This window comes from Salmo salar, chromosome 01 (genome assembly GCF_965601325.2).
Source record: "Salmo salar chromosome 01, fSalSal1, whole genome shotgun sequence".
Lineage (NCBI taxonomy): Eukaryota > Metazoa > Chordata > Actinopteri > Salmoniformes > Salmonidae > Salmo > Salmo salar.
The window spans coordinates 141,110,456-141,133,125 of NC_138291.1; the positions used below are offsets into that span (position 1 = coordinate 141,110,456).

Genomic DNA, 22,670 nt, shown 5'->3' on the forward strand with positions numbered 1-22,670 from the left:
TTAATGACTCCAACCTAAGTGTATTTAAACTTCCGACTTCAACTGTATATTCTCTGATGTGATCTGCAGACCCTGGGTAATGGTCCTGAGGAGGCGCGGGCGTACAGTAACCTGGGCAGTGCCCACCACAGCCAGAGAGACTTTGACAAGGCTGTGTCCTACCACACCCTGGTGCTGCAGCTGGCTCAGGAGCTGGAGGACAGGACTATACAGATGAGGGCTTACGCCGGCCTGGGACATGCTGCTCGCTGCATGCAGGTAGTAGACCACACACACACATACTGTATAAACAAAGATATACACACCAGTGCTTCACAGTGCGCCGTAACAGCACCTCCAGTTCTTGGGGAACCGCGTAGCGGCTCCTATATCAAACAAAGTGGATTATCACCGGCCCGGATTCAGACATAGCTTCTAAAAAAAAAAAGGTTGATCAAAGTGTAATGAAGGCGGGATCTCCATTGAATAGTAATTGAGAGTGGGCATTCATATCCTGATTCCGCTTTGTTCAAGTTTATTTGCTGCTATTCTGTGAATCTGGTGTATTGTGTTTTCCTTTTAAAATATATTATCAATCACTTAAAAATCTACATGTCAGCCATGATCCGAATTAGGCCTACCCTTCAGCACATCACTCTGGAGACTAACATTTACAGCTAGTTATCTCGCTAGTGAACTATTTAGCCATAAGCAGTAATGTCTTTGACTCGTTGTCGCCTTTCCTCCGGCACTGTTGAGAAATAAATGTGACCGTTATTGGAAAGCTGGGATTCCCCTCTATTAAACAGTAGGCTAGCCATGTAATTCCAACAGCGTTAAATATATTCTAAGAATAGCCTAATTGATAAATAACTGACATGCTGTGCATGGATCTCCCCTGAAACAGGAATATTTTATGCTTATAAAGGTTATAGGTAAACATAGTTATAGATAAACATGTTAGCTGCCATGCTTTGAAGTAACCTACCTTATCCATTTCATACCTGATCCATTGATTGAGGGAATAATTGTATAAAAGACATGTGTTTAGTTGTAATATTTTATATCAAGGGTGGCCAACCATCCTCCAGGAGAGCTACTGGGTGTGCAGGCTTGTGCTCCAGCCCTGCTCGAACACACCACACCACATTGTAGCCTAAACATCAGCTGCTCAACAGGACCTTGATAAGCAGATCGGATGTGTTTAAGGGCTGGATCAAAAGCCTGCACACCCAGTACCTCTCCAGATGGAGGGTTGAATGTGTGTTTTATACAATAGCCCAACAGTGCAGTTAGTCTACTTTGTGGGGGGGTTAAGTGCCTTGATCAAGGGCACAACGGCAGGAGATAATAGGCCTACACGGGATCAGAAACCAGCAGCCTTCTAGTGTCACTACCACATTCATGCTGTCATTTGTATGGAGGATACATAGAGACGCCACCAATTATTGGTCATGGAAATTTGGTTAAAAATCCATCTGTCAAAAATGTGTACAAACCCTTAACAGTGACTAATCAGAGGTCGCTATAGCATAATGTCATTTGGAAATGTTTTGCGAACATAGTCTAATGGGACCGGCTTGAAAAAAAGACAGCTCCTGCACCTTTTTCATCCCAAGTCAAGCACTGATACACACACACACACACACACCACCACACACACACACACACACACACACACACACACACACACACACACACACACACACACACACACACACACACACACACACACACACACACACACACACACACACATTCACAGATGGTCACACACACAGCATAACTCTCCATATGTTCTCCAGGACTTGGAGAGGGCAGGCCAGTACCACCAGCAGCAGCTGGACATAGCGGAGGAGCTGCAGGACAGAGCTGCACAGGGACGAGCTTCATCCAACCTGGGTAAGACATGATGACGGCGTCCTACACTCTCTGGCTCTCTCTATTAAACAGTTATCTGTTTTGTGTTTCTCCCTTGGGATCAGAAGGTTGTGAATTGGATACCATCACAGATACAAGAGCTGTCCGCCAATAGCCCGACCAGTTAAATGCCACATCGACCAGCAGCATTAAGGAGAGACAGAGAGGCCAGGGCAATAGAATGAAGGACAATAGTATAGACCATTTTACAGACAGTCTTGGGCAGTATAAACAGATGTTCTGTGTTTATTATCTAGAGACAGCATTGTTTTGTTAGAGGGGTTTGTCCAATTCCCCTCTACATCCCACAAACACCTCACCTGCTTTCAGCCCAGGTGTGACACCAGAGCTGTGTCCTATCACATGACTCCACTAGTGCTTCTCTGACCAATCAACACTCATGTTTTATTAACGAGGTTTAGGGTTCCGCGACCATGATGATATTTGAGACTTACTGAATCTGACCCCACTGCTGAGTGGACATTAACTTACCTACCTGTGTGTGTGTGTGTGTGTGTGTGTGTGTGTGTGTGTGTGTGTGTGTGTGTGTGTGTGTGTGTGTGTGTGTGTGTGTGTGTGTGTGTGTGTGTGTGTGTGTGTGTGTGTGTGTGTGTGTGTGTTCTGAGTGTAGGACTGCTTACTTACTTGAGCACCATGGAGAGTTTCAATTTTTCTTAGTCTTTCTCTTACTGTTTCTGTCTCTCTCACAATTTCTGTCTTTCTCACTGTTTCTGTCTCTCTTGCTGTTCTGTTCTCACTTTAACGATTGAGCGCTTGTTCAACTAAACAGCAAGCTAAACTCTTAACCCCACTACTTCCTCCAAGGAACAGGCATATGTTGCAATTGGCAGGTTTAATAATGTGGAGAAGTGTGAAACAGTGGAAACACAGGGCATACAGAAAAGGGTCAATATACAGGATAGCTGCATATAACATGTTACAGAATTGCAATGGAAGAACATGGAGGTATGATCCAAATAAGGTAAATAGGAGGTAAGTACAGAATTACATTACAGACGGTAGATGAGCTAAACTACTTTACAGCAGGTTTGAGGCTAGTGACTGAATCACTTTACAGCCGTATAGAAATTAAACATAGCAATGTAACAGAAATAGCTTAACTAGTTAAACGTAATATATTTACTGGCATTGATAACATTAACAGGTTGGCTAACATACAAACATATCAGTCAGAAAGGTTAGCTAAGTGGCTAACTGAAAAACCACTTGAAAGAACAGAGCTAGCATGCTAACTAGCTATCAAAAATGTGTTTCAGCCAGAGGCTGCCTCGATATCATTCAGCTTTTTCCCGGGTTCTGAGAGCCTATGGGAGCCGTAGGAAGTGTCACGTTACAGCAAAGATCCTCAGTCTTCAATAAAAAGAGCCAAGATGAACAAGAACTTGTCAGACAGGTCACTTCCTATATGGAATCTTCTCAGGTTTTTGCCTGCCATATGAGTTCTGTTATACTCACAGACACCATTCAAACAGTTTTAGAAACTTTGGAGTGTTTTCTATCCAAAGCTAATAATTATATGCATATTCTAGTTTCTGGGCAGGAGTAATAATCAGATTAAATCGGGTACGTTTTTTATCCGGCCGTGAAAATACTGCCCCCTAGCCATAACAGGATAAGTAGGACACGTGACATCCCAGCAACTTTGAGAAAAAACACTTTATATTGAAGTTGTCTCGAGATGGCTATGCATATATATGACATATGGCTAGTAGCATAGCATCTCTCTCCATTGAATATAGGCGGTTTACAAAAACACCCCTCATCGAATATTTAAAAAAGTATTAAAATAATTAGATGTATCCACCAATCCAAAGAGAGGACTAGGTGGGAGCTTGACAGCCCGCTGTTCTGCTCTGTGGACAACGACCATTGTTAGGGTGGAGACATACAATACCAGTCAAAAGTTTGGACACACCTTCTCAGTCCAGGATTTTCCTTTATATTTACTGTTTTCTAGTAACAGACACATCTCAACATCAACTGTTCAGAGGAGAGTGCGTGAATCAGGCCTTCATGGTCAAATTTCTGCAAAGAAACCACTACTAAATGACACCAATAAGAAGAAGAGACTTGCTTGGGCCAAGAAACATCAGCAATGGACATTAGACCGGTGGAAATCTGTCCTTTGGTCTTGAGATTTTTGGAACCAACTCTCGTGTCTTTGTGAGACGCAGAGTAGGTGAACGGATGATTTCCGCATGTGTGGTTCCCACCGTGAAGCATGGAGGAGGGGGTGTGATGGTGTGGGGGTGCTTTGCTGGTGACACTGTCTGTGATTTATTAGAATTCAAGGCACACTTAACCAGCATGGCTACCACAGCATTCTGCAGCGATACACCATCCCATCTGGTTTGCGCTTAGTGGGACTATCATTCGTTTTTCAACAGGACAATGACTCAAATCACACCTCCAGGCTGTGTAAGGGCTATTTGACCAAGGAGAGTGATGGAGTGATGCATCAGATGACCTGGCCTCCACAATCACCCGATCTCAACCCAATTGAGATGGTTTGGGATGAGTTGGACCACAGAGTGAAGGAAAAGCAGCCAACAAGTGCTCAGCATGTGGGAACTCCTTCATGACAATTGGAAAAGCATTCCTCATGAAGCTGGTTGAGCGAATGCCAAGAGTGTGCAAAGCTGTCATCAAGGCAAAGGGTGGCTACTTTGAAGAATCTAAAATATATTTTGATTTGATTAACACTTTTTTGGTTACTACATGATTCCATATATGTTATTTCATAGTTTTGATGTCTTCACTATTATTCTACAATGTAGAAATAGTAAAAAAAAGAATAAAGAAAAACCCTTGAATGAGTACATGTAGGTGTGTCCAAACTTTTGACTGGTACTGTATATATCCAAATCTCTGCTGACGCAGGCTACTAAAGGTGTCCGCATGCTTTCCAGCCGAAACAGTTTGGAAGAATTTGTGTATATGACGACATTTTGTGATGTTTGTTCATTTTGGACTTCAGTAAGTTTTTTTTGGCTGTTCAGGCACACAGAAACATTTCGAGGCAAGCCGAAGTCGGTAGCCGAAGTCTACGCCCATTCATCGGTGATTGTTCAACAGTAGGGATTCTTCAGTCTGTTGTCATTCAACGAAAGACTACTCGTTTTCATGAAAATGTTTTCATTGAGAAATACTGTTAGATGTAAAATTGCGCGATTAAGATCTCCTCGGCAAAAACGTCAAAATTAATGACAGATTTCTTGAGTTATTTTAGATTAATTCTGACTATTTTGAGGAAGCTACGGCGTCTCAAAATGGAAAAAGAGTACTATTGCCACGTTTTCTCGTTTTTCAAGCGGTCTTTTAAAGCTGCGATATGTAACTTTTTGGGCGACCAGACCAAATTCACATAGAAATAGACCTGTCATTCTCATTGAAAGCAAGTCTAAGAAGCGGTAAATCTGTCCCTATATGTGCTATTTCTATGCTTCCCATTCTTAAGTTAAGTTTTTGCGTCTTTTACTACCAATATTATTGGTTATGGAAAATATATTTCACAGCGGCTTAGATGGTACAATGATTCTCTACACTATACATGCTTGTTTTGCCACAAACTGAAATTAGACAAGCTATTAGAATTTTGGCAACCAGGAAATGGTGGAGGGATTTCTGCATAGTGCACCTTTAAGGGAGTGCAAGCACACTCGCTCGGGTCACCTAGACACCAGCCGAACTGAAGCATGCTGATGCCTTTATGCATATTCAGGATTTGGGTGTGGGAACATTGTGGTGATTTCCACATGTAGCAGAGAAATAACAACAAATAAGGCACCAACTGACAGCTGTCAATGTAACTAGCTAGCATGCTAATGTTATTATGTGAGCACCATTTCAGTTAAGAAATGTAAATTAGGTGAAAATAATTATTGTCAAGACATGAGTCTCAGGTAAACCATGCCTATGAGTTGTTGACATGTTGAGGGTTGACGTTTATCAGACTCTCAAAACCATTCATCTTGAGTGGAGAGGGGGTTCTAAAATGCAATCATATCACACAACTTTACTATTTATAGAATGGTCATATATTTTTTCATTCAGACTAGCTAAAAAAAATAAGTGAAATTGGACAAATTATCCAATGGACTATGATAATTTGCTGGTTAAAAAAAAGTGGAGGTGAAAAAACATTAGTTTGTACCCCCTATTTTAATTTGCTCCATGGCTCAGACAGCCAAGTGTAGGCTATAGCGAGAGACTGAAGAGGTAGCGAGACGCACCACAGTTTTATTTCTGGTTCAATGAAAGTCAATGAACTAAGTAAAGCAGACCCAGCTGATATTGCATTGGTGTTAAGGAGACCGGAACTCACACATTTCTGCAATGGTAAACGGCCTGAGTGAACTATCTTCATTCATCAACCATCTTTGAGGTAGCCAAATACACTACATGACTAAAAATATGTGGACGCCTGCTCGTCGAACATCTCATTCCAAAATCATGGCCATTAATATGGAGTTGGAGTTACCTTTTACTGGAACTCCCTTGACCTAGCCAGAACCATGACAAAACAACCCAGACCATTATTCCTCCTCCACCAGACTTAGCACTATGCATTAGACAGGTAGCGTTCTCCTGGCATCTGCCAAACCCAGATTTGTCCATCGGACTGCCAGATGGTGAAGCGTGATTCATCACGCCAGAGAGCGTGTTTCCACTGCTCCAGATTCCAATGGCGGCGAGCTTTAAACCACTCCAGCCGACACTTGGCATTACGCATGGTGATCTTAGGCTTGTGTGTGGCTGCTCGGCTATGGAACCCATTTCATGAAGCTCCCGACGAACAGTTCTTGTGCTGACGTTGCTTCCAGAAGCAGTTTGGAACTCGGTAGTGAGTGTTACAACCGAGGACAGACAATTTTTTTACGCACTATGCGCTTCAGCACTCGGCAGTTCCATTCTGTGAGCTTGTGTGGCCCACCACTTCGCGGCTGAGCCGTTATTGCTCCTAGACATTTCCACTTCACGTTAACAGCTCTTGTAGTTGACCAGGACAGCTCTAGCAGGGCAGAAATTTGATGAACTGACTTGTTGGAAAGGTGGCATCTCATGATGGTGCCACGTTGAAAGTCACTGAGCTCTTCAGTATGGGCCATTCTACTGCCAGTGTTTGTCTATGGAGATTGTATGGCAGTGTGCTCGATTTGATGCAACGGGTGTGGCTGAAATAGCTGAAACCACTAAGTTGAAGGCGTGTCCACATACTTTTGTATATATAGTGTATTATCTGTTTTATTGTCAGCTCAGTCGTGACTCACAAACTTTGCAGGTGTTTCTGATGAATAAATAATGCCATGCTGGTGAGTGGTACCATTAAAATAAAACCCAGCTCTGAAAAGAAACGTAGGCTGAAAAGAATTTGCACATCATCTCATAGGAAAAGACACAAGACTCACGGAAACATCCGAAGTCACACATTTGGATTTGGCACTTCAAGCACAAATATATCAAAGCCTACTTTGACTAAAACAATGACATATTGACTTACATCTTTGTGCAACATCACGGGCATGCTCTGGCAATTGTCTTTCAGCTCAAATTTCTACTGGTGTGGGCATTTAAATGACATAACAGATGAATAATAATCTGCATATAAACAATATTTACTCTTTCAGCTAGGGGTTGAATTACTTTACGGCAGGATAGAAATGAATCATCCCACTGGGCACAGATGTCATTTCAACTTACTGTTGAGAGTTAGAATAGTAGAATACACAATCTGCATTTTAGAAATGTTGCTGTGCATCAGCAGTTTCTCTGTTATGTCAATCACTGACAGTCACCAATTAACCCATGTCAGCTAAAACATTTTACATTGGTAAGTTAGTCTAGCAGCCAGCTTTCTAAACTTGTAGTAATCATGGTCGAATTACCGTCCGCGGGCCACCATTGATTTTGTTAGTCACTCTCACTCAGATATATCAAAAACTGTAAAACATTTCTCTTCACCCTATGGCAAAATTTGTAGATTTGCATGAAATTAGTTATATTGCAAAATCTTCTCTCCGCCCCATGGTCAAATGTGTAGATTTGCAGCAAACTTGCTTTAACTGCAACATGTTCTCTACACCCAATGGCAAAATGTGTAGAATTGCAGGAAATTAACTCTAAAGTGAAAAGAATGTATCTCTGCTGTCAAGAGGGGCTAAAATGTTTTGTCACTTAGGGCCCCCCAAAAGGCTAGGGCTGGCTCTGACTACATGCACGGGTATGGATGTGGGTACGCAGACACGCAAGCCACTGCGGCTCCTCATGATGAGTTCAGATTTTTTTGTGGCCCCCACCCCCATCAAAGTTGCCTGTCCAGGGATCCCATTTCACACTTAGTTTACTGAATAAGTCTCCTCTCTTTTTCACACGCACACATCATCATACACACGAGCATGCAAATACTCCCATCGTCGCACAAAGTTCAGTTCCCGAAATGTATAGACTGCCAGTGCCACTAACCAGGTTACATCCAACCTTTTTATGTGAGTAAAGTACATGTCAGATAAAAACATGTCACAACAGGCCTGATGGAAACAGCTCATTTGTCTGGATTATTTTTATTTGTTCCCAGAATTAGACCCTCAATATTTATTGGAAAGGACCATCAAGCTCATCACCGTGCACTTTCACCACCCTGTGAAATTCATCATAATTTATTTAATCCGTAGCCTAATAAACTGCATGCTTTCCCAAGTCATAGTGGGAGGCTAGGCTCAGGACCGGAGAAGATAGAATTTTCCCTCATGCCTCACTGAATTGTTAACAGACTTCATGTCTGTGACAGAGATGCCTATGTAGTAAATTGTGCATAGGCTTAGCAAATTTGTGACTGTCTGAAGAGTGCAATGACAGCTCAGAAGCAAACATTATTTTATAGGCTATACTGTAAGGGCTTCCTGTAGGGTTTATTAACTGCATTCGGGTTGCTTGTGCAGTCCGACAGTGTCAATTACGCATGTGCTTTGGATTTATAGCGACTTTGTGTGAATTAAATACCCTAGGCTAAAGGCTTCAATGCAAGAACCTGATTGGAAAATGTGCTATTTTATTTGTTGGTGAGCTGCTGCTGCCATGTGTATTCTGTGGAATTGCATTAGTGTGACATTGGGGGAAAATGTTGTAATTTTCCAGGTCTTTTTTGAGGAAATGTGAAGTGTTCCCGGGACCCATGTTAATCCCTATTCCTGATACTCTACTTTTCTCTGGAGCTCTGGTTGAACCTTGGCGTCAGGGTCTGGCACAAGATGAAGAACATTGTGAAGTACACATTTCACCTCGCCGACTCAGGTATTCGAACCAGCGACTTCTCAGTTCCTGGCCCAACGCTCTAACTGCTACGCTACCTGCCAAACACAGCTGCATGCTCTCTCCATCTCTCAGAGGATCTGACCAGCCTAAGAATTAAGGCTGTTGATAGGAGTCTTCCAGACAACCCAGAGGTTTGTCAGTTACCCTGACGTCCTGGGCTCAGAGGGATTCACCACAGGGATTCACAGCTAGGAGGTGGAGGACAATGACAACTGTGGCCAAAGAGTCCATTAGCAGGAAAAACAGCTCGCAAAAAAGCTATCAGGATAAAAACATGCTGTACTTCCGAAGTTTCCCCTATATGCATTTAGCAGCGGCACACCACGGCGCACTACCAGTAACCAACGTTTGTGCACATTTAGTAGGACCTTGAAAGTGATACAGTACCTTTATATAAATAATCTACTATTCACTTCTGTTACATCAGGGTTGTGTTTAGGCTGGCAGAAAGTAGCTAACATTCAATTGAATGGAAACAGCCCAGGGCCCGGTTTCCAAAAAGCATCTTAAGGCTAAATTCACCATTAGAACCTTGGTAGGAGCATTGTTAAATCTCAGAGCTGTTTCCCAAAAACATACTTATAAAATGTTCCACTTGAAAACGGTTGTAGTCTAATGCTCCGGACACATAGTGACGTGTTTCATTACGCCGTACGTCATCTTCACTGAGTCTTGCCCCACTACTGAGCGGATAAGTGTAGTGTTTGTAACACCAGATGGGGGTCTCGTCAGAGATCGCATTTATTTGGGGAAATTGCAAAATATGACTTTTTCATTCAAAACAGGATACATGTATTGTTTCAGATGATAATAAAACATGTTTTGTTTGGTAACTTTTCTACAAGTTGTTTCTCTAACTTTATAGCAAGTCAAGCTAGCTTGCACTGCAGAGCAGATAGCTAGCAGCTAGACTAGGTTGAAGACACCACTGTAGCTAGCAACCTCCACCTAATAATTATCATAAAAAAATAATGTCTTTACCATCACAATAAACTTAAATGGGAGGCAACAGTCATATAATATATTTTGGAAAAAAAGAAGGGTAGCACAGCTAAGGTAGGTTTTGGTAGACAGAAGGTGCTCTTTGGAAAAAGGGGTACATTTGTCATCAAAACGCAAGAAAAACCAAGGCACTCTTCATATAATTAATGAAATTGTCTTTATTTGTTGTGTATATGTTCAATGAAACAAAGATTTAAAAACAGATGTGTTTCGGCTGCTTGTCAGTGAGTACAAAGATACGATGATACAATGTCTTCTTTTGCATTTTCCAATCAACCCTGATGTGCATTTTGATAGCATACCTCTTTCACTTTTGAATGTATAGTGTTGTTTACTAGGTGTTGTCCAATTAATTTTAACTATTGGCTGTTCTGTGACCATGCTTTGTCACAGAACAGCTTTGTTCAAAAAGACATTGTATCATCGTATCTTTGTACTCCCCGACGAAGGCCATTCGGCCTAAACGTGTCAAGAGTTTTTATATCTTTGTTCCATTGAACATGCCATAAAGGCATTTTACTTAATTATATGAGAAGTGCCTTGGTTCTCCTTTCTTTGTAAGGGCATATAATATAGAGTAATTGGCTTAACAGCCAATGTATATTATTTAATATTACTATTAAAATAGTAATCACATAGGAATTGGTAATTGTTGCTAGTTATCCCATGAAGCCATCACCAAAAAACACATTTTAATCTTCTGCTGTGATTTGGTAACTTCCTGTTCTTTGACAGACTTTGGCTGGATTAAAGACGACGCAAAGTTTGGAAAATGTCAAAGTATGCAGCATCCGTCTTGCACCGGGGCCTTCAACCGCAAGGGGGCGATGCGATTCCACTCCGTTGTTGACGTCCCTGTTGAAATGCATGACATCCGGCGCAATGTAATGGAGTGCTTAGGGATAATGTAAACTAGGCTTAAAGGGCAACTCCGCCACTTTTCAACCACAATTTTATTATCTCCCACGCAATACCAGTGTCAACAGACAGTATGTGAAAAAGTTTTGTAGAAAACAATATAAAGTTTAAAAGTTCTACCATCAAAAGTTAAAACATCTTAAAAAGTGATTTTCGAACACTATGAGATTCCCGGGGATGTGGGGAGCAAGAAAATACCCTCCCCTGGGCTAGAAACTCATTGCAGGTTTTGAAAATCACCGTTTTTTACTTTGATCCTACCCTGTGATGTCAGAGAAGCATTTTTTTTTTACTTTACCTTTTAAACCACAGTGTACAAAACATTAGGAATACCTTCATAATATTGAGTTGCACCCCCTTTTGCCCTCAGACCAGCTTCAATTCGTCGGGGCATGGACTCTACAAGGTGTCGAAAGCGTTCCACAAGGATGCTGGCCAATGTTGACTCCAATGCTTCCCACAGTTGTGTCAAGTTGGCTGGATGTCCTTTGGGTGGTGGACCAAAATCTTGCTTTAGTGTGAAGGGCGCTGTCCACGGTGCTGATAGAGCACAGTGTCACGTCCTGGCCAGTATAAGGTTAATTGTTTTTGTAGTTTGGTCAGGACGTGGCAGAGGGTATTTGTTTTATGTGGTTCGTGGTGTTGTGTTTGTGTAAAGGGTGTTTGATTTAGTATTTCCGGGTTTTGGTTTATGTTTAGTTAATTCTATGGTTAGTCTAGTGTGTGTGTTTCTATGTTTGGTTGATTGGGGTTGGGACTCTCAGTTGAAGGCAGGTGTTGTCTATCTGCCTTTGATTGAGAGTCCCATATATTAGGGTGTGTTTGTATGTGTTATTTGTGGGTGATTATTCTGTGTATAGCCTTGTGCCTTACCAGACTGTTTATTTGTCGAGTGTTCGTTTTTTCGTTATTTGGTATGTTCATTTTTGAGAGTAATTAAAAATCAAGATGAGCATTCACGTACCTGCTGCGTTTTGGTCCTCATTCACCGACAACAACCGTGACAGAATCACCCACCACTCAAGGACCAAGCAGCAGAAGAAGGAGCAGAGGGAATTCGAGTTGGACTGGCGGGAGAAATGGACCTGGGAGGAAGTTCTGGACGGGGCCGGACCTTGGCACCAGGCTGGGGATTATCGACGCCCGCAGTGGGAAATTGAGGCAGCCAAGGCGGAGAGGCGGTGGTACGAGGCTAAGTACGCGCTGAAGGAGAAGCACGAGAGGCACCCCCAAGAAAATTTTGGGGGGGGGCACACGGGTAGTTTGGCTAGGCGTAAGAAGAGCCGGAAGCCAGCTACCCGTGGTTATATGGAGGAGCGTATGGGGTGGAGAGCGCTATGTTTCGCTGAGGAGCGCACTATCTCACCCATACGCACGCACAGTCCGGTGCGCGTTATTCCAGCCCCTCGCAGGTGCTGTGCTAGAGCGGGCATCCAGCCTGGTAGGAGGATGCCTGAGCAGCGCATCTGGTCGCCGGTACGCCTCCGAGGACCAGGCTACCCAACTCCCGCTCTACGCACGGCTACCATCAGGCCCCTGCACAGCCCAGTCTGCCCTGTACGGGCACCCCGCTCGTACAGGGCTACTAGTTCCATCCAGCCAAGACGGGTTGTGCAGGAGGTAAGATCGAGACCGGCTGTGCGCCTCCATAGCCCTGGGTTTCCAGCTCCTGTCTCTCGTGCGGACCCGGAAGTGCGTCAACCCAGTCCGACTCGTCCTGTTCCCGCTCCCCGCACTAGCCTGGAGGTGCGTGTACATAATCTGGTAAGCCCAGTACCAGCACCACGCACCAGGCTACAAGTGCGTCAACCCAGCCTCGCCAGTCAACAGTCTTCATCAGAGCTGCCCGCCAGTCAACAGTCATCATCAGAGCTGCCCGCCAGTCAACAGTCATCATCAGAGCTGCCCGCCAGTCAACAGTCATCATCAGATCTGCCCGCCAGTCAACAGTCATCGTCAGAGCTGCCCGCCAGTCAACAGTCATCGTCAGAGCTGCCCGCCAGTCAACAGTCATCGTCAGAGCTGCCCGCCAGTCAACAGTCATCGTCAGAGCTGCCCGCCAGTCAACAGTCATCGTCAGAGCTGCCCGCCAGTCAACAGTCATCGTCAGAGCTGCCCGCCAGTCAACAGTCATCGTCAGAGCTGCCCGCCAGTCAACAGTCATCGTCAGAGCTGCCCGCCAGTCAACAGTCGTCAGAGCTGCCCGCCAGTCAACAGTCGTCAGAGAGGTCAGACTGCGCTGAACTGCCGGAGTGGCCAGACTGCGCTGAACTGCCGGAGTGGCCAGACTGCGCTGAACTGCCGGAGTGGCCAGACTGCGCTGAACTGCCGGAGTGGCCAGACTGCCCTGAACTGCCGGAGTGGCCAGACTGCCCTGAACTGCCGGAGTGGCCAGACTGCCCTGAACTGCCGGAGTGGCCAGACTGCCCTGAACTGCCGGAGTGGCCAGACTGCCCTGAACTGCCGGAGTGGCCAGACTGCCCTGAACTGCCGGAGTGGCCCGAGTGGCCAGACTGCCCAGACTGTCCCGAATTGCCAGACTGCCCAGACTGTCCCGAATTGCCAGACTGCCCAGACTGTCCCGAATTGCCAGACTGGCCCGACTGCCCCTCGGCGATGCCAGAGTGGCCCGACAGCCTGGAACGGCCGGAACCAGAGCCACCTCCAGAAATAGGTGGGTTGGGGAGGGGGGGTGTAGCACAGTGCCGTCGTTGACGGCAGCCACCCTCCCTTCCCTCCCTTTAGAAAAGGGGAATTTTTTTTTTGGTGTTGCTTGGGGTTATTTTTTAAGGTGCTTCTGGGGTAGCACCTTTAAGGGGGGGGGGTACTGTCACGTCCTGGCCAGTATAAGGTTAATTGTTTTTGTAGTTTGGTCAGGACGTGGCAGAGGGTATTTGTTTTATGTGGTTCGGGGTGTTGTGTTTGTGTAAAGGGTGTTTGATTTAGTATTTCCGGGTTTTGGTTTATGTTTAGTTAATTCTATGGTTAGTCTAGTGTGTGTGTTTCTATGTTTGGTTGATTGGGGTTGGGACTCTCAGTTGAAGGCAGGTGTTGTCTATCTGCCTTTGATTGAGAGTCCCATATATTAGGGTGTGTTTGTATGTGTTATTTGTGGGTGATTATTCTGTGTATAGCCTTGTGCCGTACCAGACTGTTTATTTGTCGAGTGTTCGTTTTTTCGTGTTTTGGTATGTTCATTTTTGAGAGTAATTAAAAATCAAGATGAGCATTCACGTACCTGCTGCGTTTTGGTCCTCATTCACCGACAACAACCGTGACACACAGTGAGATTTCGTGCCATTGAACCTGTCACTTCTTGGTCAAAAACGTTTCTTTTACTTTTATTTTTATTGTGGTATAGCATGATATAAGCAGAATTCAATATAATTGAAATAAGCAATAGAACAGAGGTTAGAGGTCAGGGGCGCCAGGCTGTGTGGGCGGACTTTGCACCAGGTGAAAAGTGATTGCTTTCGTTTAGGAAGTGGGCTGTCTCCCGGGCGTGAGCCAGGTGCCCCGTTCTGGCCGACGGCAAAGTAGACTCAAAACAAAAGTGACTTAGGTTAAGCACTTCAAGTAATGAGTAGCATTCTGTTTCCACCTGCAAAAGTGGTTGCTTTAGATAAAAACACTATTTGCATTACCAATAAAACCTTGTAAAAGAGATGTATGTTTCTGAACGATACATCATGTAGCCTTCTTGACAACATCACTGAGCGGCGCTGATTACTTTTAGATTTGAGCAGGGTGCGCCTACCTCAGCAGCTTCACCCGGTCACGTGACGGGCCATAGCCCGGTTCAACCCGGGCCACCTTAATCGATTTAAAGGGGTTTTCAGGGGGAGTGTATGTGGCTGAGCCCTGGTAATTCCCTTATAAATCTCACATTTATTATTGGGTCAGGTGGTTCTTTACGTTTGAACATTTCACATACAGACACACACACTACAGGTTCAGTGGTCAATGGCCCAACAAATTGTGGAAACACACACACACACACACACACACTGGATCAGACCGACAGAGTCTCCCTCACTGTCTCTCTCCTCCACTCATCACAGGGTCATAGAGCCGTCCATAAAAATATTTTCTCATGGTCTGTTCTCTCATTGATTGAGACAGGTGGGTGTCCACCACAAAGTGCTGCATGTCAAGACACTCGCATGTCTTGATCAATAAGAGAAGATTTGAAATAGACAAGATTGTGGCGTACACCCCCTGAAACTAGACCTAGATGTTTAGAAGATGTTTAGAAGATGTTTAGAAGACATAAGGGAGTATCAACAGTGGTGGAAAAAGTACCCATTTGTCATACTTGAGTAAAAGTAAAGATACCTTAACAGAAAAAGTAAAAGTGAAAGTCACCCAGTAAAAGACTACTTGAGTAAAAGTCGAAAAGTATTTGATTTTAAATATACTTAAGTATCAAAAGTAAATGTAATTAAAAAAAATATTCTTAAGTATCAAAGAAAAAGTATAAATCTTTTCCAATTCCGTATATATGGCAAAGTAGACGGCACAATTTTCTTGTTTTTTAAATTTACGTATAGTCGGGCACACTACAACACTTAGACATGATTCACAAATGAAGCATTTGTGTTTAGTGAGTCCGCCAAATCAGAAGCAGTAGGGATGAGCAGGGATGTTCTCTTGATAAGTGCATGAATTGGACCATTTTCCTGTCCTGTTAAGCATTCAAAATGTAAAAAGTACCTTTAGGTGTCAGGGAAAATGTATGGAGTAAAAGTATATCATTTTCTTTAGGAATGTAGTGGAGTAAAAGTAAAAGTTGTCGAACATATAAAAAGTAAAGTACATATAACCCAAAAAATGACTTATGTAGTACTCTAAAGTATTTTTACGTAAGTACTTTACACCACTGAGTATCGACAAGTTAAGGTTGGTTGAAAATTCTCTGTGCTATGTAAAACAGTACCTAACCTGTAACGGCTAATGAAACATCACATTAGCCCGTTATAATCCACTATCTAGGGTTACTGGTAGCTACTGAATTGTAATGTGATAGGTATGTGATGCTCCATATCACAGTTATGGCTTAGCTACTGTAAAGTGTAGCAAATAATTTTTCAAGTAACCTGTTCCTGGCAATACTTTCTTTGTTCTCGATACGGGAAAAAAGTGTATCTTATAAATGTCCAGTTGCAGGTGGTTCTACAAAAACCAGAGACAATTATTACAGATACTAAGTCCATGTTTTGTACCGCGCTAGGAGGTTCCTCGCCATCTTAGCTGCTGCACATTATTATTATTATTATTACATTGTTTTTTAACCTTTATTTAACTAGTCAAGCCCGTTAAAAACAAATTCTTATTTACGATGACGGCCTACACCGGCCAAACCCGGACGACACTGGGCCAATTGTGCGCCGCCCAGCATCTTTGCAGGATCTAGTCGTTTCTAAGGTTTTTGTAGAACCACCTGCAACTGGACATTTAAAAGATACACCTTTTCCCCGTATCGAGAACAAAGAAAGTATCGCCAAGAACAGGTTAGTTGAAAAGAAATTGCTAGACTTTACAGTAGCTAAGTCGTAATGGCGATATGGAGCATCACATATCACGTTACAGTTCCGTAGCTAGGGTTGCTGGGAAAAGTTAAGCTGCCATTATGACTACTGTAGACATCCTCTTAGACAGTCTCTCTATATCTAACCAACGTTGTATTTGAACACACAACACACGTACTCACACTCTCATTGACACTGGCTCTTTCTCACTTTCTTAAAAATATCATTCTAAAATCTTTCTCTCATTCGCTCTCCAGTTGTCCAGAGAGGATGGCAGCCTGTCTCTCCCCTCTGGAGGATGACCTGTCATGTCCCATCTGCTGTGAGATCTTCACAGACCCATCATCCTCTACTGCAGCCATAGCTACTGCAGGACCTGCCTGGAGGCCACCTGGAAGCAGGACGGGACCAAGGTCTGCTCTGTCTGCAGACAGACGTTTCCCGGCAACCCTGAGACCCTGCAGAGGGAGAAGCAGCGCACGGACAGCCAGCTGCCCAGAAAGATGGCCAAAGAGGTGACCTCGCATGGAGAACCCCCACAGGCTCCAATGCGCCAAACACACTTCACAGGCCTAAACAATGTGTGTGGCCTCCACTAACATAAGCTTGGCTTGTTCTGCCTGGAGCGTGAGTGTGTGGAGTATTTCTGAGCACGCAGGCCACAGTTTCTACTCTGTGAAGAAGGCTGCTACCCAGAGGGAGGAGCTCAGAACACCACTGACGGCCCTACAGAATAAAATGGCTGTCGTTGACAAGACCAAACCCTCCTGGGAGAAAATGGCATCTCACATCGGGGCGCAGGCCCAGAAAACCGAGATAAAAGAGGAATTTGAGAGGCAGAGAGAATAGCCAAGCTGAGGGAGGAAGAGGAGGAGAAGATTAAAAGGATGTCATCTCTGTCTAAAATAATCAGGGAGGTAGAGGAGAAGCTGTCGGGTGATGACACCGCATTCCTGCAAAGCTACAAGACCGCGAAGATGAAAGCAGAGATTCTCCTCTTGACCCTCCGCTTGTCTCTGGAGCTCTGGTCGACGTGGCCAAACACCTGGGCAACCTTGGCTTATAGGTCTATCAGAAGATACAGCGAATTTTGGACTGCACACCTGTAGTTCTGGACCCAAACACAGCTGCATGCTCTCTCCATCTCTTAGAGGACCTTACCAGCCTAAGAATGAAGACTGAGGATAGGAGTCTTCCAGACAACCCAGAGAGGTTTAGTGGGTACTTAGACATTCTGGGTTCAAAGGGATTCACCTCAGGGATTCACAGCTGGGAGGTGGAGGTGGGGGACAATGACGACTTTTTATTAGCGGTGGAAAAAGAGTCCATTAGCAAGAAAAATGCTTCTTAAAAAAGCTAAACAGTTAACTGTAGGTGTGCTTGATGGTGTACCAGAGACAATCAAGCAGAAGCTGCAGAGGATCTATGTTCAGCTAGACTTGGACAAAGGAATGTTGTCCTTCTATGCTATTTCTGCTGTTTACGTTCGATTACATCACCTCCACACCTTTAACCTCACATTTACAGAGAGGGCGGTTCCATACTTCTATAGATCAAAGGCGTACCACTGCAGATCATAACAGCAGAGGTCACTGTGTGTAAAACCATGCTCTGCTCTGAATGAGTAAAAGAGTACTTCCATTTTGTAATGTGATTCTCAACAGAAGGAATGTCAAATACCAACGTAAATACCTTTTTTATTATGTTGCTAATGCTAACTTTGAACCTTATCATTTTTTACCTGAACGTTTCTTTCTTTTCACAAGGCTGTTGAGCTACAGAACAGAACATTTTTTGTTGTTAAAAGAAAATTGCTGCACTGCCACTGTTTAGACCTACATTGATAGATTATTCAAGCCTTACATTTCAAATGTTCCTGGCAAGAAATGATTTCAAATAAAGTATTTGGCATACGTAACAAAATAAATGCATGTATTATTGACATATACTGTTAACCAACATATATAAGTACATTATAAGGACAATGAAAGTGTGAAAGTACCCTTCCTTTTAACCTAAACCTGATAGGCACTTTCTCTCTTGTTAAATCATGGCTATGTTCAGGATGAAAGAAAGTAGCAAATGGAAACAGCGTTTCTCCACTCAGAATGCCAAACTACCTTAGCTCATTTCATGCTCCACTCCATTTTAAGACTGACCCCTAGCCTACAAACACACACGCACACACACACTGGATTAGACAGACAGACATCAGGGCCATGTGTTACTGATCCATCTACGTCTGCTGTCTCGACACGCCCTACCTCTCCTCCCTGTCTCGGCACCTCCACATTTGCTCCCTCTTTCAGTCCTCCCGTCTCTTATCTTGTGTTTGATGCCGATATTCGAGCACTGATACCCTCCCATACCTACACACACACTCACAGACATCGGTGTATTCAGGGAGGTGACACGATTCGCTTTTTTCCCGACAATTCCCTATCTGAATGTTCCGTAATGTTCCATCCTCCTGAACAGGCCCAGTGTCAGACGGTCGACTGCGATCCTAATTGGTCATCCTCATGTCTAATCTCTGTTTGGTCGTGACTCACTCTCACTCGCTGGACTGAAAACGCCCCTCTGTGCCTCACTCTCTCTTTCAGGTATAATCCACCAGATGAAGGGGGAGTACGATGCAGCGTTGAAGCTCCACAAGGCCCACCTGTGTTTGGTCCAGGAGCTGGGGGACTATGCTGCTCAGGGCAGGGCCTATGGGAACATGGGAAATGCCTACAACGCTCTGAGGATGTACGACCAAGCTGTACGCTACCACCGGCAGGAACTGCACATATCACTCGAGGTGAGGATGCACACTTGAACACACACGTGAACAAACACACACAGAGCGCTTTGGGGACGTACGACCAGGCTGTACGGTATCGTAGGTAGCAGATATCACTGGAGGCAGACACACACCTGGGCCATGTTCAATATGAAACCATTGTAGAACGTTGCAGATAGAAATGCCATGACTAGAGCTGACGTGATTCCTTATTTTATATACCAAAGAGGTATGTTTGTTCTGCATCATACATTTGTATCTGAACGTTGGCCAACGTTGTGTCCTGCTGAATTCGGCCCTGGTATTGACCTTTCTTTCCTTTCCCAGGTGAATGACCGTCCCTCCCAGGCCTCTACTCATGGTAACCTGGCTGTAGCCTATCAGGCGCTGGGTGCTCACGACCAGGCTCTCCAGCACTACCTGCACCACCTGACCATCGCACGCGAGCTACGAGACACGCAGAGCACGGCCAGGGCACTAGGTAACGGACGGACAGATGGACACAGTAATACAAAACAATATTAAATAAACTTGAATGATTCCTAAAGGTAAAGGGTGTGTGTGTTTGTGTGAGTGTAGGTAACCTGGGCAACTTCCACTGCTGTAGAGGGGAGTATGCCCCAGCGGTTCCATACTACCAGCAGTACCTGACCCTGTCGCCTCAGTTACAGGACCTGGAGGGAGAGGGCAAGGTCTGCCACAACCTGGCCTACACACACTACTGCTTGGGACAGTACAGGGAGGCCGTCAGGTAGGACACACTCTTCATACACCTTGTATGTATAATAATAACTCATAAAGATTGTCCCGACCTCTCCAAATAAATTACACAAAGGTTTCAACTTTGTGAAGAAAATGAGCCACACACTCTTAGTCATTTTTATTTATTTTTTTACTGACAGGTATTATGAGCAGGATCTGGCCCTGGCTAAAGACCTGGGTGATAAATTGTCCCAGGCTAAAGCCTACTGTAACCTGGGTCTGGCCTACAAAGCCCTGGGGGAATATAGCAAGGCTGAGGACTGTCAGAGATACCTGCTGTCCCTGGCTCAGGCTCTGAACAACACTCAGGTACAGACAGTCATTAACACAACTGGGATTGGAGGAATGGGTCGTGAACTGGGTCTGCGTGTGTGTTGGGGGGACTTGACAGGGGTGGTGAGATTCTACATTAAAGCTGTGTGTGTGTGTGTGTGTGTGTGTGTGTGTGTGTGTGTGTGTGTGTGTGTGTGTGTGTGTGTGTGTGTGTGTGTGTGTGTGTGTGTGTGTGTGTGTGTGTGTGTGTGTGTGTGTGTGTGTGTGTGTGTGTGTGTGTGTCCAGGCAGTGTTCCGTGCCCTGGGAAACCTGGGGGATGTGTGTGTGTGTCGGGGTGACGTGGCCGGGGCGGTGAGGTTCTACCAGCAGCAGCTCACCCTTGCTCAGGAGGTCAAAGGACACAAGATGGAGGCTGACGCCTACTCAGCGCTAGGCTCTGCCCACAGGTAGGCTTCTAGCCCAGATAGCATCTAAAATTGTATTTATTAACTTCTCATATGTTTTTAGTTAATATTGACTGGGAAGTAATAGAAATTTCCTCCCCCAGACTCCTCCGTCAGTACGACCTGGCCCTGTCCTTCCACCAGCAGGAGCTGTCTGCCCGCACCGCTCTAGACGACCAGCGGGGGCAGTGTGGTGCTCTGGGCCGCCTGGCAGCCGTCCACATGGCCCTGACAGACTACCCCACAGCCTTCCAGTGTTACCAGGCCCAGCTGACCCTGGCACAGGGCCTCAGAGATGCCTGCGTGGAGGCACAGGTCCAGGGCAACATGGGCATCGCCAAGATGAACATGGGTGTCCTGGAGGAGGCCATTGGATATTTTGAGCAGCAGTTGGCCATGCTGGAGCAGCTGAGTGGGGCTGAGTGTGTGCTGGACAGAGGCAGGGCCTACGGGAACCTAGCAGACTGTTATGACTCTCTGGGAGACTTTGAGGAAGCTATAAAGTACTGTGAGATGTTTCTGACTGTGGCTCAGAGTCTCAACCATGTTCAGGACCAGGAAAGAGCCTACAGGGGACTGGGCAACGCACACAGGTAAGAGCCACACACACACACACACACACACACACACACACACACACACACACACACACACACACACACACACACACACACACACACACACACACACACACACACACACACACACACACACACACACACACACACACACACACACACACACACACACACACACACACACACACACACACACACACACACACACACACACACAATAGTATAGTCCACAATAGTAGTACACTCGTTCTCAATCTCTCTGTCTGGCTGTTGCTTCCTCTTTATCTCTCTCTATTCTTTCTCTTTTAACCCCCCTCTCCTTTTCTCTCAATCTATTCCTTTCTTTCTTTCTTTCTTTCTTTCTTTCTTTCTTTCTTTCTTTCTTTCTCTTCTCTCTCTCTCTCTCTCCTCTCGCTCTCTCTCTCTCTCTCTCTCTCTCTCTCTCGCTCTCTCTGCTGATCCCTGGTGAGGGAAAGACAGAATAATTAAAGAATAAGTAATGTAGTTATACTGATAAAAGCCACAGCTTGATGTTCATTTTCAGACACAGCCTCTTTTACATTCCCTCCCCCAAAGCTGTGCATGTTTATTTTCATCTCATACTAGCAAAATCAACATGACCTGAAGTTAGTGCCTAATTGGTTTTCTTGTTAACTTCCTTAAGTTTCACATATAGCTCTGTGGGAAACTAGAAGCCTTTGCTGTTTTGAGATCATAGTGTTTTATGGTGTGACTTATGTATACTTTGTGTACTTAATATGAAATGCAATTGTGACCAACCGGTTCGATTCGGTCTTACGTAGCAAAATTTGAAATTATGTTTTTTACATTGGATAAAAGTAGAGACTGTTATATCATACACTACAGTTGAGGAACAATGGGAAAGTAATTCTGATTTGAAAGTTGATAAACTTGTAACCTTTAGAAAATGGCTCTTGAATGTTTTGGTACCTAGTGGAGAGTTTGTCTACACCCATTCAGCATCTATCACACCTTAAGCTTTAGCCTCACCCATATAAGGATTCACATGTGAGACTATGTACTAAACAACCAAAGTTTCAAGAGTAAAGGCTGGGGTTATACCAAGGGTGTGTTCGTAAATGTAATCTGGAGTACCAGAGTAGTGTGCTCTGGGCGTTTATAAACTCATAG

At 44.5% G+C, this 22,670-nt stretch overlaps 1 protein-coding gene across 2 annotated transcripts in view; it reads left to right on the forward strand.

Moving 5' to 3' along the window:
• The window catches only part of LOC106561151 (tetratricopeptide repeat protein 28), an 85,106-nt gene that overhangs the window by 49,779 nt on the left and 12,657 nt on the right, over nt 1-22,670 (forward strand). For both annotated transcript variants that reach the window (XM_082978842.1, XM_082978843.1), the window contains 8 exons: nt 70-258; nt 1,785-1,881; nt 19,283-19,479; nt 19,789-19,942; nt 20,041-20,212; nt 20,364-20,532; nt 20,783-20,943; nt 21,045-21,533. In XM_082978842.1, the coding sequence (XP_082834968.1) occupies nt 70-258; nt 1,785-1,881; nt 19,283-19,479; nt 19,789-19,942; nt 20,041-20,212; nt 20,364-20,532; nt 20,783-20,943; nt 21,045-21,533 (1,628 nt within the window). The remainder of the gene's footprint in view (nt 1-69; nt 259-1,784; nt 1,882-19,282; nt 19,480-19,788; nt 19,943-20,040; nt 20,213-20,363; nt 20,533-20,782; nt 20,944-21,044; nt 21,534-22,670) is intronic.